At 38.6% G+C, this 15040-nt stretch overlaps 1 protein-coding gene across 1 annotated transcript in view; it reads right to left on the bottom strand.

Annotated features, from left to right (window-relative positions):
• SPAG16 (sperm associated antigen 16) overlaps positions 1-15040 on the bottom strand; it is a 402571-nt gene that overhangs the window by 179185 nt on the left and 208346 nt on the right. The window contains exon 12 of the mRNA XM_086615835.1: positions 7009-7194. Within this exon, the coding sequence (XP_086471961.1) occupies positions 7009-7194 (186 nt within the window). The remainder of the gene's footprint in view (positions 1-7008; positions 7195-15040) is intronic.

Below are 15040 nucleotides of genomic sequence, written 5' to 3'. Positions count from 1 at the left end.
GACATTCCATGGGAATTAGGTTAAGATTCATCTGGTTTTTTGGACTTACAAATATGTGATCATATCAAACATTTCTCATCATTAATGCCTATTGTCTTGTACTAATTGTGCAACCTGACTTAAGCTTACAACATGGAGTTCAAGCTACATGTCTTGATAAATTTTTGTACTTCAAGATTCATCTTTTCCAGTATTATGAAGATTAAGTCACATTTTCCCCTTAACCAAACAGCTATGCTTTGGATATAATTTTTTTTCCCTGATAATTCACGTCTTCAAATTGATTTTTACAATTGGCTCTCTGGGAATTACGACAACTAGGTTTTACACTTTCTTTGGTCCTGAAAAATGTGTTATGGAACTTCAGTGTAATTATAAATTTGGAGACTTGGGCATAGGCTTCATTTTGATTTGAGGGATTAATAGCAGGTTGTCTCTCCAGCACTCCTCAGAGGATTCCAAAGGGAATTCTCCTTTATCAAAATGGCAAGCATTTCCTGATGTGCTGTCAGAACAGACATTACAAACTACCCAAAGATGGTCCTTGCACGTTTCCTCCGAGTTCTTCTACCTGCCTTCTAATTTCCTGGAGGACATTTGTCTTTTCTGGAAATGGATTAGTGTCACTTTTACTGGAATCAATTAAACATGGTATCTGGCCAGAAGAGCTTGTGGCTTCTGTCCCACCGAAAAGCAAGTCAGATAAGTGTCATCTGAAAAGGGGTATTTTGACAAGGACTGGTTACACACCCTCATTATGATTCAAATGTGAAAGCATGGCTCTATTTTGAAACTAGACAATCTTTATGAGTTTGTTCAAGGGAGATTTTATAGAGTGCTGATATGGATACATTTGGTGCGATGAAAAATAACTAAAAATCTGATAATAAATATTTCATTTCAAAGCTGTCCATTGCCTAAGGGAAAAGGAAGAAAAAGAGACCAAGTATGAATGTAAAAGATGCCAGGAGAAGTGAGGCTGAACTCTCTGCCTTTTCACACTGCTCTGATGGTACAAGGCAACTACTTTGACTAGTCAACTTGGCAATTCAAGCAACACTAACTTCTTTATTGAGGCTAAAGCAAAAAAAAAACCCCAAACAAACCACCAACCAAAACTAGAATAGCAGTTTAAAATCAACTTCATCATGTCTTGCACTGCACACTGTCAAGATGTAAATAAATAATAATAGTAATAATAGTAAAAAATGTGCAGTATCATCATTGCATGGTATCATTCCAAGGAAAGCTATAATTGATTAGAAGCTTCTAGTTAAACAAAATCCATCCCTGCTTAATTTCTTTAAAATGTATGCTAACCTTAAATTTCCCCAAATTAAAATGCTTCTTATGAGAAGAAATAAAACTATCATCAGCGGTTATCAAGAGAACAGAAGTTATAACAGAAGCTAAGAAAGTTATAACAGAAGCTAAGAATCTTAATGTAGGCTTAGAGAACAAAAGAAGGAATTAAACTTAAGTAAACTAGGAATTAATTCATGCCATACACATCTGACACTAGGTAAAGAAGTGAAAATTCCCAGTCTTGTTCTAGAAAAGCAGGAGATGTCAACAATTATTTTTGTGTATGTTTGGAAATAAGTAAAATATTTTTTAATAAAAAATATTAATGGCTTAGTACCAAGATACTGTATTAGTGGTTGTACAGGATAATTAACACTGATCATGACAGATTAGTTACTTTTTTAATTTGCACCTGAACAAATGCACCAAAGGATACTAGTAATGGCTGAGGATTGATGTAAGCAATTACATTTTTTAGAATTTTAAAACAAAATTTTGATTATAGGAGAAATTTCAGGGAGCTAAACAAAAGTTACTTGTTTTCCTTCTCATTTAACACAGTAAGTGATGGATTAAAAACCAGCAAGCAGCAGAAACAGCTCTAATTTGCAGACATTTATTCACCCTGAGGTCTACTGCAGGACACTACAGAAATTCACTTCTGTGCCCTAATTCCACCATATTTCACACTACTGAAAGAAACCAGAGAAAAATGGACAACTGGTCCAATGACTATATATTGGATAAACTGGAGAAAAAAATTCTGAATGTTCTGACTTTGGTGTAAATAATTTCTCAAGCTTAAAGCATAAATAACAATGTTTGCATTTAACATACAGTCTCCAGCATATGTTTGCAAATCTAAATAACATCTGTGTTGACATGAGATACACGATGCTCAGCTTGATTTGCATATCAGAGATCAGGCTGTAAATCTCTGATGATATTTACAGTTGGATAATTGAAATTAATCCTGCCAAAATGACTTTGACAGTCCTGAATTTATGGTCTGAGAAAACAATCCTGGAACTGTTGGCCAAGCTATTAACATAGCTGGCTATATATTTTCAATCTGAGCTATGATGCTTAATAAAAAACTGCTCACAAATTTTAAGCCTCTTCCCTTCTTCCCCCACTTCGTGCTCAGGTTGCTTCCTACAATCGTTAAGAAGATGGGATAAGCTTGAAGATAGCAGATACGCCTGTATCCTTCTCTCCCCTTGATGTTATGCCATCTTCTTTTTAACTTCCTTTAAAAGCAGCCAATTTGCCCAGTAGAAAGCATCAAAAAGTTCCAACACCAGAACTCAGACTCCCTCAAATCCTTCAGTAACTTGGATCACGGTTGTGTCTCAGCACGTCTGTGTCTTCAGGGAAGAAGAAAGGTGCCTAGATTTTTGTTTGTTTGTTTTCTGCTTTGTTTTTTAAACTCAGATCATATCTTTAAATAGAGGGCATATGATTTGTCAAGGAGAAGAACATTGTTAACTACAAAGCCACCTCACATTATCCTCCTAGTAGGAATGCCATGTGGATAGATACATGACAGAAACTTCCAACATACACAAAAAAAAACGCTTGTAAATAATATCCATTGGGGAGGGGGGAAAGCAAACAAAACCAACCAAAACTCAGCAATTCAGAAGTAGTTTCACCTTCTAACAAAACAAAATTCAAACAATTATCAGGCTGAATTTTCTTATTATTGGCAAAGAATTACGTAAGTTATTCAAAATGTTGGCAGCCTCTTCCTATTTCAGGGACGTTGCACCTCGTATTCTTTGGACTCCAATCACGGATTTGATGATTGTGCAAGTTGCACCTCAGGTTTTGGTGCTAAAAGATATCAAGAAAGTAGGGAGGCTATTTGCTAACAAGTTTTCAACCACAGAGAACTCTGTTGTAGATATTTAAAAAGCTATGTTTATAGATAAAAAAGTAAGTTTCTAATATATAAAAGTAGCTTTTTGAAATCTGGAAATAAAAACACGACTGCCACCCATTACAGAAATGTATTCATATTTGGAGCATTTATTTACCATTTATTTCTTTTTCACTTTGAAAAGAAAGGTGGCAGTGATAGATTTGATATTCATCTTGCTTTCTTTTTTCCCCCACCTACAATATGCTGCTTTCCAGGACCATTCAATTTGAAAGCAGGCATCCACCCAAATACGTAATAGGAAGGACAAAAGACAGCTCTCATTTATAAAATGTTAATTCCTTATTAGTGGAAAGAACAAATCACTAGATTAAGCAGAATAACTATGATCATTGATTATTATCCTACCACAAGTACATTATCTTGTGCTCTGTCCCCTGTTCAGAGCTTGAGTCAACTGGCAGACACCTGGAGAAGGAGAAGTCTCAAGAAGACAACTAAATAAGCACATATTCTGTGTGGATGGGAAGCAAAACATTTTCTAGGCATGGAAAACCCTTGTGGCAAGCCTGCTCCACCTCTCCAGTTTGTTGCACACACCCAGACTGTAAAGGTGTCTGAAGGAGGTTACGCATTTACATCAGAGCTGGCTGCACTGGTATCAGAGAACACCAGGCACAAAACAGACTCACAGGTGACACTCTGGGAAACATCTACTGTTGCCAAACTCGGCCAATTAGCTTGGCAATTAGTACTGCCAAGCCAAAACACACTCTGGGTTCTTTTGTACAGCATTTCTGTATATAAGCATCAGCAAATTAACAATCCAGACTGGAAACTACCAGCCTGATTATTCTGTCAATAGCTTTCTCTTATTTCCACGTCTTGCCAGATATTCTGCAGAGGTTGATTTTTCACTTGAATTCGTCAACATGGGCGTAAGGATCAATTGCAGCTGACTGTTGTGCAGAGTTAGGTCTTCAGGCAGGATGTCTGAAGCTTGAAACAGCCACATCTTGTTATCGTCAAATCCCTTTTTACAGAAGCTCTTCCAGAGCATCTCATTTTCCCACTACGCTCATTTTATACTAAGTGCACACACCACAGATGCTCCTACAGCACATCTTACAGATTCACCTGATGGATGCAACCTGATCTAGTTGGAGATATCCCTGTTCCTTGCAGGGGGGTTGGACTAGATGACCTTTGAAGGTCCCTTCCAGCCCTAACGATTCTATGATTCTATGATGCTGACACCATGCTGCTTCATGCTGCTCCATGAAGGACATGGAGCTGCTGGAGCGGGTCCAGAGGAGGCCACGAAGATGATCCGAGGGCTGGAGCACCTCTGCTATGAAGACAGGCTGAGAGAGTTGGGGCTGTTCAGCCTGGAGAAGAGAAGGCTCCGGGGTGATCTTCTAGCAGCCTTCCAGTACCTAAAGGGGGCCTACAGGAAAGCTGGAGAGGGACTTTTTACAAGGGTGTGTAGAGATAGGACAAGGGGAAATGGCTTTAAACTGAAAGAGGGGAGATTTAGATTGGATATAAGGAAGAAATTTCAAACTCAGAGGGTGGTGAGGCAGCGGAACAGGTTGCCCAGAGAAGCTGTGGCTGCCCCATCCCTGGTAGTGTTCAAGGCCAGGTTGGATGAGGCTTTGAGCAACCTGGTGTAGTGGAGGGTGTCCCTGTCCATGGCAGGGGGGTTGGAACGAGATGATCTTTGAGGTCCCTTCCAACCCAAACCATTCTATGATTCTGTCTAAGCAGACTAGTTAAACAGAACTCAGTTGTCTCTTGGCCTTGGCTCATGTAACAAAAACAAACACACAGGCTTTCATTGTGAACAGACTGAAAGTCCAGCAGTGAGGTGTCCAAGCGAGGCTTTTTAATTTCATACTCTGAACACTCCTATTTTAAACATTCTATGCCACATTTTTGTGCCATGTCCTGCTCGGAGACTTTTGCATGACTTCAGGTTTCAATAATTATATGCTGATAATTGGCCTTTCACATCATGGCTGTGCTCCTTACTCTCTGATTTTCAAATGCAAAACGTGCATCAGCTACACTGAAGGCAGAAATGAGAGTTGGTAATGAGTGTGAGTGGGAGGCATGGGTTGGTGATAAAGATTTGCTTTGATTGCTCTGACTACAAAAGCTTCCTCAGTAGAGAAGATATTTTAAAGTGTCTAAACAAAACCTTTGTCTATGCAAATTCAAAACCATTCTGATATAAAATTAAAGCTATTCTTAGTATTATTGCTTAAAGGTCATGAATATGCCATAAAGGATGATCAAAGTATTAAAATCCTACAAAAGGTTAACGAAAGAGGCAACAACACAATAGATTTCCAGTGCTTTCATTTCTAAGCAAAACACTGACCATGAATTCTTATTCCTGATAGTAATGGTAAAAGCATCATCTGTTATCAGAACAGGCTGACAATTTCTGTTACAAAACCCACTTCTCAGTTGTCTTGATCTTTGCCAAACTTTAACTGCTTTGCCTATGATTTTATAAAAATTGAATATTTGTTCCAACAAGTAGCTGCTCTCAGCTTAGCCAAAATAATTGGGAACAATTCATGAAAAGATACTTTGCTTGTCCCATTTTGAAAATGATGGTTTTATTAATATTTAATGCTTCCTCAATTCACGATTTGAAAGCAAGACTGAAAATCTGATACTGACAGAGTTTTAATTCGCTCTCAAAAAAAATCTGGCTGGATTGCAACAATTTGAAAAATCTCACCACATACGCGCTTCACTTTTACAACAAAACCCCTCAACGCTCCCGCTTCACCAAGCACAGGTCTCCATGGCAGGGCTCTCTGCAACTGGAGCACACTGGGAGCGATCTAGGCAAATGGAATGAAAGAAGAAAGTCTCCCTTGCTTCTTCAGTGAAGCTGCTTTCCCTGCAGTGGCCAACAACCTTGAAGGAATATTTCACCTCGTTCAAATGCAAAGGAAGAAAAAGACTGAGAGGAAATGGAAAAATCCATCAGGACAGGATAATAAAGATCCAGGGAAAACACCTATGAGACTAGAGACTTGTCTGTGGACTGATGACATTCGGTTGTTAAAAATGGGACCCAGTGCACTACAGTGGTGTCAGCAACACTACTCCTAAGTCATTCAGGAGTCTGGAGGGAATAGTTTTGGAAAGAAAATAAATCCATTCTACTCCTTTAAGGTGTAAATTAATCAAAATATGTCACCTCAAATCTAACTGAAGAACGTTGAAGAACTAATAATTAATTGGTAAGCAGGAATATACTAATATTCTAGAAGCACCTTCATAAAAATTCATTTGCCTGGATAATAAAGAAAATGAAGAGTTATATGTTGATTTATGAATCAGGACTCACCTTGCCAAACATATATAATGAATAAAATAGATTTCCAATTGTCCAACCTTAAATGGAAGTGTGTTGTACACTCACGAGCTAGGAATACTATATACAAAACTTACTTACATTTTCGTACAGTTACTTATTTAAATTACATATTGAAGTTGCACAAAGCTCTGACCTTAAAAAAAATCCCCACCACAGAATAATAGATGCCAAATAAAAGCAAATACCCTTTTTGTCACTATCTTAAATTAAGTCCTTCTCAGCTCCCGAGTTAGTAAAGCCTCTATCTAGTAAATCACATCAAAGTCTGGATTTTTTTTGCACCACTCCCTTTAATTCATCTGCGTTCTTAAAGTGAAGTCCACAAATTGATGCTGGACATCTCACTGGGCTGAAACTTAAACCAGTGGTTATTAAGTAAAGCCATCAATCAGCTCATAAAGAACCTCCAGTAACTCCGTACCTGTTAACATCCCATATTTTACTTGTGTTGTCCATGGAGGCAGAAGCCACGAAATCACCACAGGAATGCCAGGAGCAGCCCCGTACAGCGTGGGCATGTCCTTGTAACGTCAGAATGCACCCACATTTTGAGAAGTCCCAGATCCGCACCGTGGTGTCCCCGCTTGACGTGACCAGCTGGGTCCCACTGTTAGGAGGAATAAAAATAAAGAGTAGTTTTTAGCATGGATTGAGGTGAAGATTTTCCCAAGTACACAACAAAATAATTTAACTAGGTTTAGAAAGATAGGTTAAGCAGCAATTGTTGATTTTACATGAAAACACATACCAACAAAAAAAAATAATGTTTGAAAACATTCATATTTTTACTTCACACAGTTTGCTGACACATCATAGATGAAGCAGTCATGTATTAAATACGCTATCAAAAGAAGAGAAAAGGAGATATGAAGTAGCTATCTTCCACGGGAAGGCAAATATGGGTTCCAAAAATTACATTCTTCCTTTTTGTAGTCTATTTATGAGTTTATCAGTAAAATAACTTAAGCCCAGAGAACTGCTTTCAAAATAGAATAAAATAGCTTCAGGGAAGAATATTTTCTTATTACCCAAATCCACACCATTTTCTACATATAAATTATTATTTACGCATCACAATTTTGTCTCTTCTGACTCGGTGTGAACACTTTAACACATTCACTATCTCCTGGGGTCGTTGATATGTTAGATAAATGAAAAATACAGAGTTTGACTCTGATATTTTTTTTTTTTTTGGCCAAATCTTTGGATATAAATCAGTATAGCTCTATTTAATTTAAGCATGGACATATGGCTTCAGAATAAAAGTCCATCTGGTTCAGTAACATGTTATACAACAACTAGTAGGGGATTCTTAATAAAAGGAAAATAATAAGAAAAAGTATGTAGAGTGGTTCTCCTATTAAACTCTCCCAGACGTAGCCTGTGGCTCAGGATTTCTTTGAGACAGAAGCTTTGTGCTTAACAAGCATCCACGGAGGGTTTTTTTTTTGCCATGACTAATTAATTTTTGAACATACGCAAACCTTTGGCACCCACCATCTCTGGTGTCAATGAATTCCAAAATTTAATTACGCATTGTGTGAAAAACTGTTCCTGAGGCCTTAAATATCTCACGCCATTTCATTTGATACTTCTAATTCAAATACTGTGATTAAAAGTACACACCGAACACACGGGCACCAATTGTGAGCTCCTACCTTATTCTACCTGCAAAGCTGAAGACTCCTACCCTATCGACTCCTTCCTCATCCAGATGTCATCACATCTCTGATGACATTTAACATCTTTCTCAGCACCTTTTTGAGCTGAAACTGAAGAAACAGGTGCCCAAGGAAGGGATCCAACCAGTTTCTGGTCTATTCTGCATTCTTTCCATTTGATTATCGGTTTTGGCACTACTACATGGAAATGTTCAGAAAACTGACCACGTTGGCTCCAGGATTTATTTCCTGAGTACTTAACTACTTTAGACCCATTCTTATCTAAGCAGAATCAGAACCATTTTTTTTTTTATGGTGTTACTTTGCATTCATCTGCATTGACTTCTGTCTACCACTTCACTGTCGAGTCAGCTGTTGCGACTGGAATTCTTTTGCTTTAATTTTTCACATGCAACCTTCGTTTTTACTGCCTTGACTAGTTAGCAAACTCATCCCCCTTATTCTCTTCCCCAAGTTCCAAGATCATCTTAATAACTTCGGTCCCACCACAGGTCCCTGTGAGACACAAATAATAATTTCTCCATTCTGAAGGTGCCATTTTATTCCTATCCTTTCACCAGTTTTTAAACTCACAAAAGAAATTTCGTTTTTACTCAGGACGGTTTTGCTTCTTTGAGAGTTTTTGTCAAATGACCTTAAGAAGAATTTACTGAAAATCCAAGTACACCGAATTTACGAGTCTCCCTTGATCAAACGCTCAGCAAGCCCTTCAGAGAACTCTTAACAGATTTCTGAGACTCAATTTCCAAAGCCATGCTGACATCTCCCAACGCTCCACTGTAACAAATGTATCCGTGCATCTTGTAATTTTGCTTTTAAATATCATTTCTACCAGCCTTCCCGTATAAAAGTTAGATCAACTGATCTACAGCCCCTTCATCCCAAACTCTGTGAAAATACTGAAAAAAAGTCAATGCACCCTTCCCAAATTATACCAGGAATAATGCAAGTTTTGTATTGTGTTTACTAAAAAAAAAAAAACAAAAACAAAACAAACAGGAAAAATGTTTGGGGCAATACACAAAAATACAGGGCAAAAATATTCTAACCTTGGGTTTTCAGACCAATTTCTGCTGTTATTGCACCAACATCAATAAAAAGATCTTGCCTTTAGGATCCAATAAAGTCTGCTTTTATTTGAATAATGGAAAACATTGTCACAGGCAGTAGAAATCCTCCTTCCAAATCTCTGGATATAAAACTGGGGGAGCTGAAAACAGCTCAAGGGTTGATCCTAAGCACTACTGTAAAAGTTCATCCAAAGAATGTACTTGGAGATATCTAGTTCAGTGTTGCAGTGTAAAAAAAAAAAGAAGAAAAAAAACCCTTTATTTTTTATATTCTTTCTTTCCTCCTTTTCCAACAGAATTCCATCAGATTGTTCTCTGAAAGTACCCACTAAGACAGCTTGAAATATGTGCATCATTTACCTGACAGATCTTAAGGGGGAACTTGCCATTATGAAGTATCACCTATCTAAACTTTTGACTATTTTTAACACTTACAGTTTAGATTGCTATTTTTTGTGAAAATATCATTATAATCCTCACCGAGGCAGTTACACCTCCATGCCTAAAACAAAGATTTGAGAGATTAATCTCTCAAAAATTTTAACATTACACAGGAATAATTCTGAAGCTTTTTTCACCTATACCAAAGCATAAAGGCTTGTAACCTGAGTAAGGGTTCGAGGAGACCCTAATTCTGTCAAGCTGCTAGGAATAAATGTGCTTTTATTAATGAAACACTTGTACTTTTAATAACTCAGGCTAGATCTCACTTCTGGAGACAGATAAAATTAGCGAAATGACAAATTATCATACCCCTTATACATTTATGAAATGAGAGCTATTTTAAAACAAATTCAGAAGCAGGTATAAAGTGGGACTGATGAAATCTATAATTGATTCAGAGGGTAGTGTGCACTGCCACTGTTGTGAATCACAAAAAGAGATTTATTGCTTATGCATTTTTTAATATATAATCCCCAAAATGCTACATGAAGAACCAGTTCCTTGGGCTGAATTTTAAGAATACACCATCTAGGCAGTGATGAAAATCTTTCAGAAAACAGATATGAGCAGGAAGGTAGTTCAAATGGATTCAATTTGGCAATCTGCAGCAGGGGAAAGACTTACAAATGAGGTTTAGCACTTCGTACAGATCAAAGGAGAAAAAAGCAGAGATTGAAAACAAAAGTGTGGCTTGTGCAGGAAAATGTTTTGAGGGACAGACTGACAGTGGAAGTAAGGACAAAACCAGTCAGGAACAGAGGGACTCCCAACACAAGAAGGACATGGAGCTGCTGGAGCGGCTCCAGAGGAGGCCACGAAGATGATCCGAGGGCTGGAGCACCTCTGCTATGGAGACAGGCTGGGAGAGTTGGGGCTGTTCAGCCTGGAGAAGAGAAGGCTCCGGGGTGATCTTATTGCAGCCTGCCAGTACCTAAAGGGGCTACAGGAAAGCTGGAGAGGGACTTTTTACAAGGGGGTGTAGTGATAGGACAAGGGGTGATGGATTTAAACTGAAAGAGGGGAGATTGAGATTAGACATAAGGAAGAAATTTTTCACTCAGAGGGTGGTGAGGCACTGGAACAGGTTGCCCAGAGAAGCTGTGGCTGCCCCATCCCTGGAAGTGTTCAAGGCCAGGCTGGATGAGGCTTTGGGCAACCTGGTGTAGTGGAGGGTGTCCCTGCCCATGGCAGGGGGGTTGGAACTAGATGATCTTTGAGGTCCCTTCCGACCCAAACCATTCTGTGATTCTATGATTCTGGGATTCTATGACTCAATGCCCCAGTCCCCTGCAAGACAAGCTACCTAATAGTCCCTGGACATAAAAAAAAAAAAAGCATCACTTCGTTTAAGAAAGGGAAGTTGCAGCAGTTGAGGATCTGCAATTATGCATGTACAACCTTAAGGTCAGCATTTCTGGGAAGCACAAACTGCTCCTTACAGGAATGATGGCTGTCAGAGCTCTTTTAGCACTGGGTCTGCACTTTGTGGTCGTGAAGTCTTCGCTGCACACTAGTATTCAAACCAGACATGCACACAATGAAAAAAAAGAAAAGTGCTGTGTCAAGCCAAGTCGGGCATCGAAATCAAAATGCTGCTCTTAGAAAAAAATCCTACTCACTTCATAGCTGATCAATAATGACATATTTCTGATTTGCAGCATTTTTCCGTCCTGGGAGATAAAAGAAACACCCTAAATTCTGAGGTAAAGTTTTTTCAATCACAGCTGCAACTTTTTTTTTTTTACTGCACTATTGCTCTATACATATAAGATTATCTGGGGGAAAAAAAATACGTATCAGGAAAAGTAGATGTTTTTAATAACTTAGGCTGTCAGTTTAACAGTCTATGATACTCACACAGTCCTTTACTATATGACTGGTTTTCAAACAAAATGCATAATGATTTTTAGATTAAAAACATACGAAAATATGCCGTTAGATGTTCAGCCTTAATTATCAGCAGCTAGATACATAATCTCCATTTAAATTTCAGATTGATCACTAGCAGAGAAAGCTCCAAGTAATCCTGTGCAGTGTATATATCTTTAATTCAAAGCATAATAAAACACTAATTCATTTTTGCTAAACAAATCAAAGAACTAGACAACACATTAGGAGACAAGAACAATGTAAATGCTACCTTCTTCTGTCACCTGAAACTCATTCACATATACACAAAGAATTTTGTCCACTTTTAGAAATTTGGTGCTAGTAATTTTTTTTTAAAGAAAGTAGCAGTACATTTGTGTACAGTGCCCTATGGACTTGATCAGTTGGCTTTGCATGGTCTTGCTTGGTCTGTTTCGGGTTTTTTTTGTTTAGACTTCCTAGCAGACCAAAGCACTACAAGGGATGAAGTTCACCTGTGGAGTTTAGAACACAGTATTTGCGTAGAAAAAACTTCCAAAAGTTCTAGGCAAAGGAAAGTCTATGACACATGTAACTCCTGCATGGTCCCTATGGACAGACTGTTTTTCTCAACACTAAATATGCACACAGTTCTACCTTTCAACTGATTTCAGGTATTCCTCAGTGGTGCTACAAACCTGCCCTTCCAGAAACAATTAAGAGTGGAAAAAATTTTAGAACTGTTAATTCTGCACTCCACACAAGCAGATGGGAACATTGACTTCTCAAGCCTTAACAAATCTTTCCTCCCTCCTGTTCTAAACACACATATCTCTGTCCTTCATTATACAGTCCTCCTCCTTCCAGCTTCACTGTTCTCACCACAAGATGCCCTCCATTACTACTTACTGAGTTGTAGACATATCAATAACTAAGGGTTGCATCCAGCAAGAACACAAGCCTTGGGCACAGAGTTCCTCTACAACGTTCCAGGTGACTGATTACTTTTCTGGAACACCAGTCAAATGAAGGCGATAGCTACGCCGACAGCATTGCCCTGCAAATATATCAAACGTAATATCAACAGCCAAAGCAGCCTCAAACATTGCACCTCGTTCAAGTACTTCTGGACGATGGGCTTAGACCTGATCCTTGAGCTACGCCAGGGGGATCACTCAGGTTATCTCTGCAGACAGTGGGAACATAGGGCTAGAAAGCTACTCCACTTCACATCAGCTGCCAAGCAGGACTGCAGATCCCATCCTTCAAAATTTCCAAGGGTTGTCATGTTGTATCAGCCAAAATAAATGATAAAGCCATTTGTATCATTACATCAGTTGCCTAGGACATCCCGCTTTCAACCTCTCCTATCCCTGAATGGAGCAATACCTCATTTTAACCACTGAGCATTCTTGGGCAGCTTTATTCTGAGTACTGGGGGAGACAGAGACCATCTTGCTCTACGGTTTATTTGGTAAATAACAGTAAGGCAGACTTCTCTGTCCAACATGCCTCATCTTTAGAGCTAACCGCTGGAATATTATTTTTTTGCAGCTGCCAGGGACAGTACTGGGAACAACTGTGTTACTGTATTCTACATGGCATTTAGCAAACACGGCAACATCACTGCTACTAGCATTTGTATGTACTATTTATGTAGTGCTGTGGACATGCCCAGGGCTCTGTGAAGTAAGATACAGCTCCTTTCGTGACACAGGAAATCAAAAGGTGGAGTAAAATCTTACAGTGCTGTTAAATAATGATTCTCAAAGCAACACACTAAACCAAACACAACTTGTGATAAAGTTTTGGGTTCTAAAAGAGCTGCAGCAACAGGTAGCACTCGACTGGAACTTAATCATTTAACATAAGCACCAGCAACTCCACAACAAATCTTAAACATACAGTCTAAAACATTATAGGATTAACAGTCTTTTACCATGGCAATTGGAAAACACTTGAAAAATCAATATTCCAATTGCTTAATTGGAAAAATGATGTCTCTTATTTGCCTGTATGCAGGCAATTATTCTAAAGTAAAATTCTAAAAGCTACCACGCTGTTTGCAGTATCACACAGGTAGACTCTAAGCGCAGCAAAGCCCAAGGGAAAAACTGCACATACTGTTAAAGATCACTTTAATTTTGCTGACATTTCATGCTAAGCCAGAGGGGAAAGATAAAGGAAGGCAATGTCCAGTGTACAGCTGTTTCCTTCACAACTCTTTAGAAAAACTGAGTTATTCCATGAAAAACAGAACTAAAGAATGCCTATGGAAGTGTCTTCTGCATCTTCAACCCATCATTTCAGCTGTTGATTATATATATATATATATATATTAGCAATTATTGATTCTTTAGACTTCTGTCTTCCAAGTTTTTGTCAGAATTAGCCTGCAGGTTAAAAGTTACTAGAGAGCGTAGGAGACGGTGTCAGGAACATGCACAAAAGCAGCATAGGGAAGGGAGGAGGGAACACTTGTAAGCTCCATTTTCCCTGGAAACAGAGTTAGAAAGAGTGATCCAGATATATACTATCCTAACTATGTACCAACAGGGTCCCACCTTTGGTTCCCAGCAGTGTATTTAAACACTCTCTTTTCCATTTGACACTAAAAACAATGGAGGGGAGGGAAATACCAGACTTTAATTCAGCTGTGAAATCATCATAACTCCTCTTTATTGTCCTACTTTGTTGTGGCGTGTTTTTGTCACAGCCCCTTGCTCTCACCAAAGAGAGGAGGTGAAAATCAGGCTGAATTTAAAAAAGGTTGGGGTCAACAGATTATTTTAAAAGTTCCCATTAAAAAATATTGACAACTTCTGAAAGAGACTTGCACAGTCCCTTGATGCAGGGTGATGTGGCTACAACTCTTTGTGGGTACAAAGGAAGATGGGACAAAGTCCTTGAAGATGAATACATCAAGGATTACATGGAAACTGCACCTGGCTCAAGAACCTTTGCAATAAGAAGTAGAGTCCAGGAGGGTGCTAAGACAAAGCCTCACAATTGCCTTTCTTATTCTTATCCATCTCTAGGCATCCCTGGTACTCACTACTGGGGACAGGATGAGGGTCCAGAAGAATTTGGCATGTGCAGTCATCCTTGTGTTCTTGGTATGTATTTAAACAAAACACTCAGCAGCAAAGATTTTGTTCCTAATAGATTTTGTAACCTTGAAACAGACTTGAGCTATAGTTCACTTCTTTTTGCTACTGGAACTCTGAGTCACATTAATTATTTACAGTGACATTTCTTATTAAAACCCTCAGGTTTTTTGATATCTATGGTTCGTTTTGGGTGTTGCTTTCATTATCCCCATGGACTATGTGTCTAAGACATCTTATGTAGTAATTGTAATATGTTTCATTCTTCAGAATAATCTTAAGCCCAGTTTCACTCCTGTTTT

Source organism: Tauraco erythrolophus, chromosome 8 (genome assembly GCF_009769465.1).
Source record: "Tauraco erythrolophus isolate bTauEry1 chromosome 8, bTauEry1.pri, whole genome shotgun sequence".
Taxonomy (NCBI): domain Eukaryota; kingdom Metazoa; phylum Chordata; class Aves; order Musophagiformes; family Musophagidae; genus Tauraco; species Tauraco erythrolophus.
The sequence above is the reverse complement of the archived record's forward strand: the minus strand, read 5'-3'. Positions and strand labels throughout refer to the sequence as shown.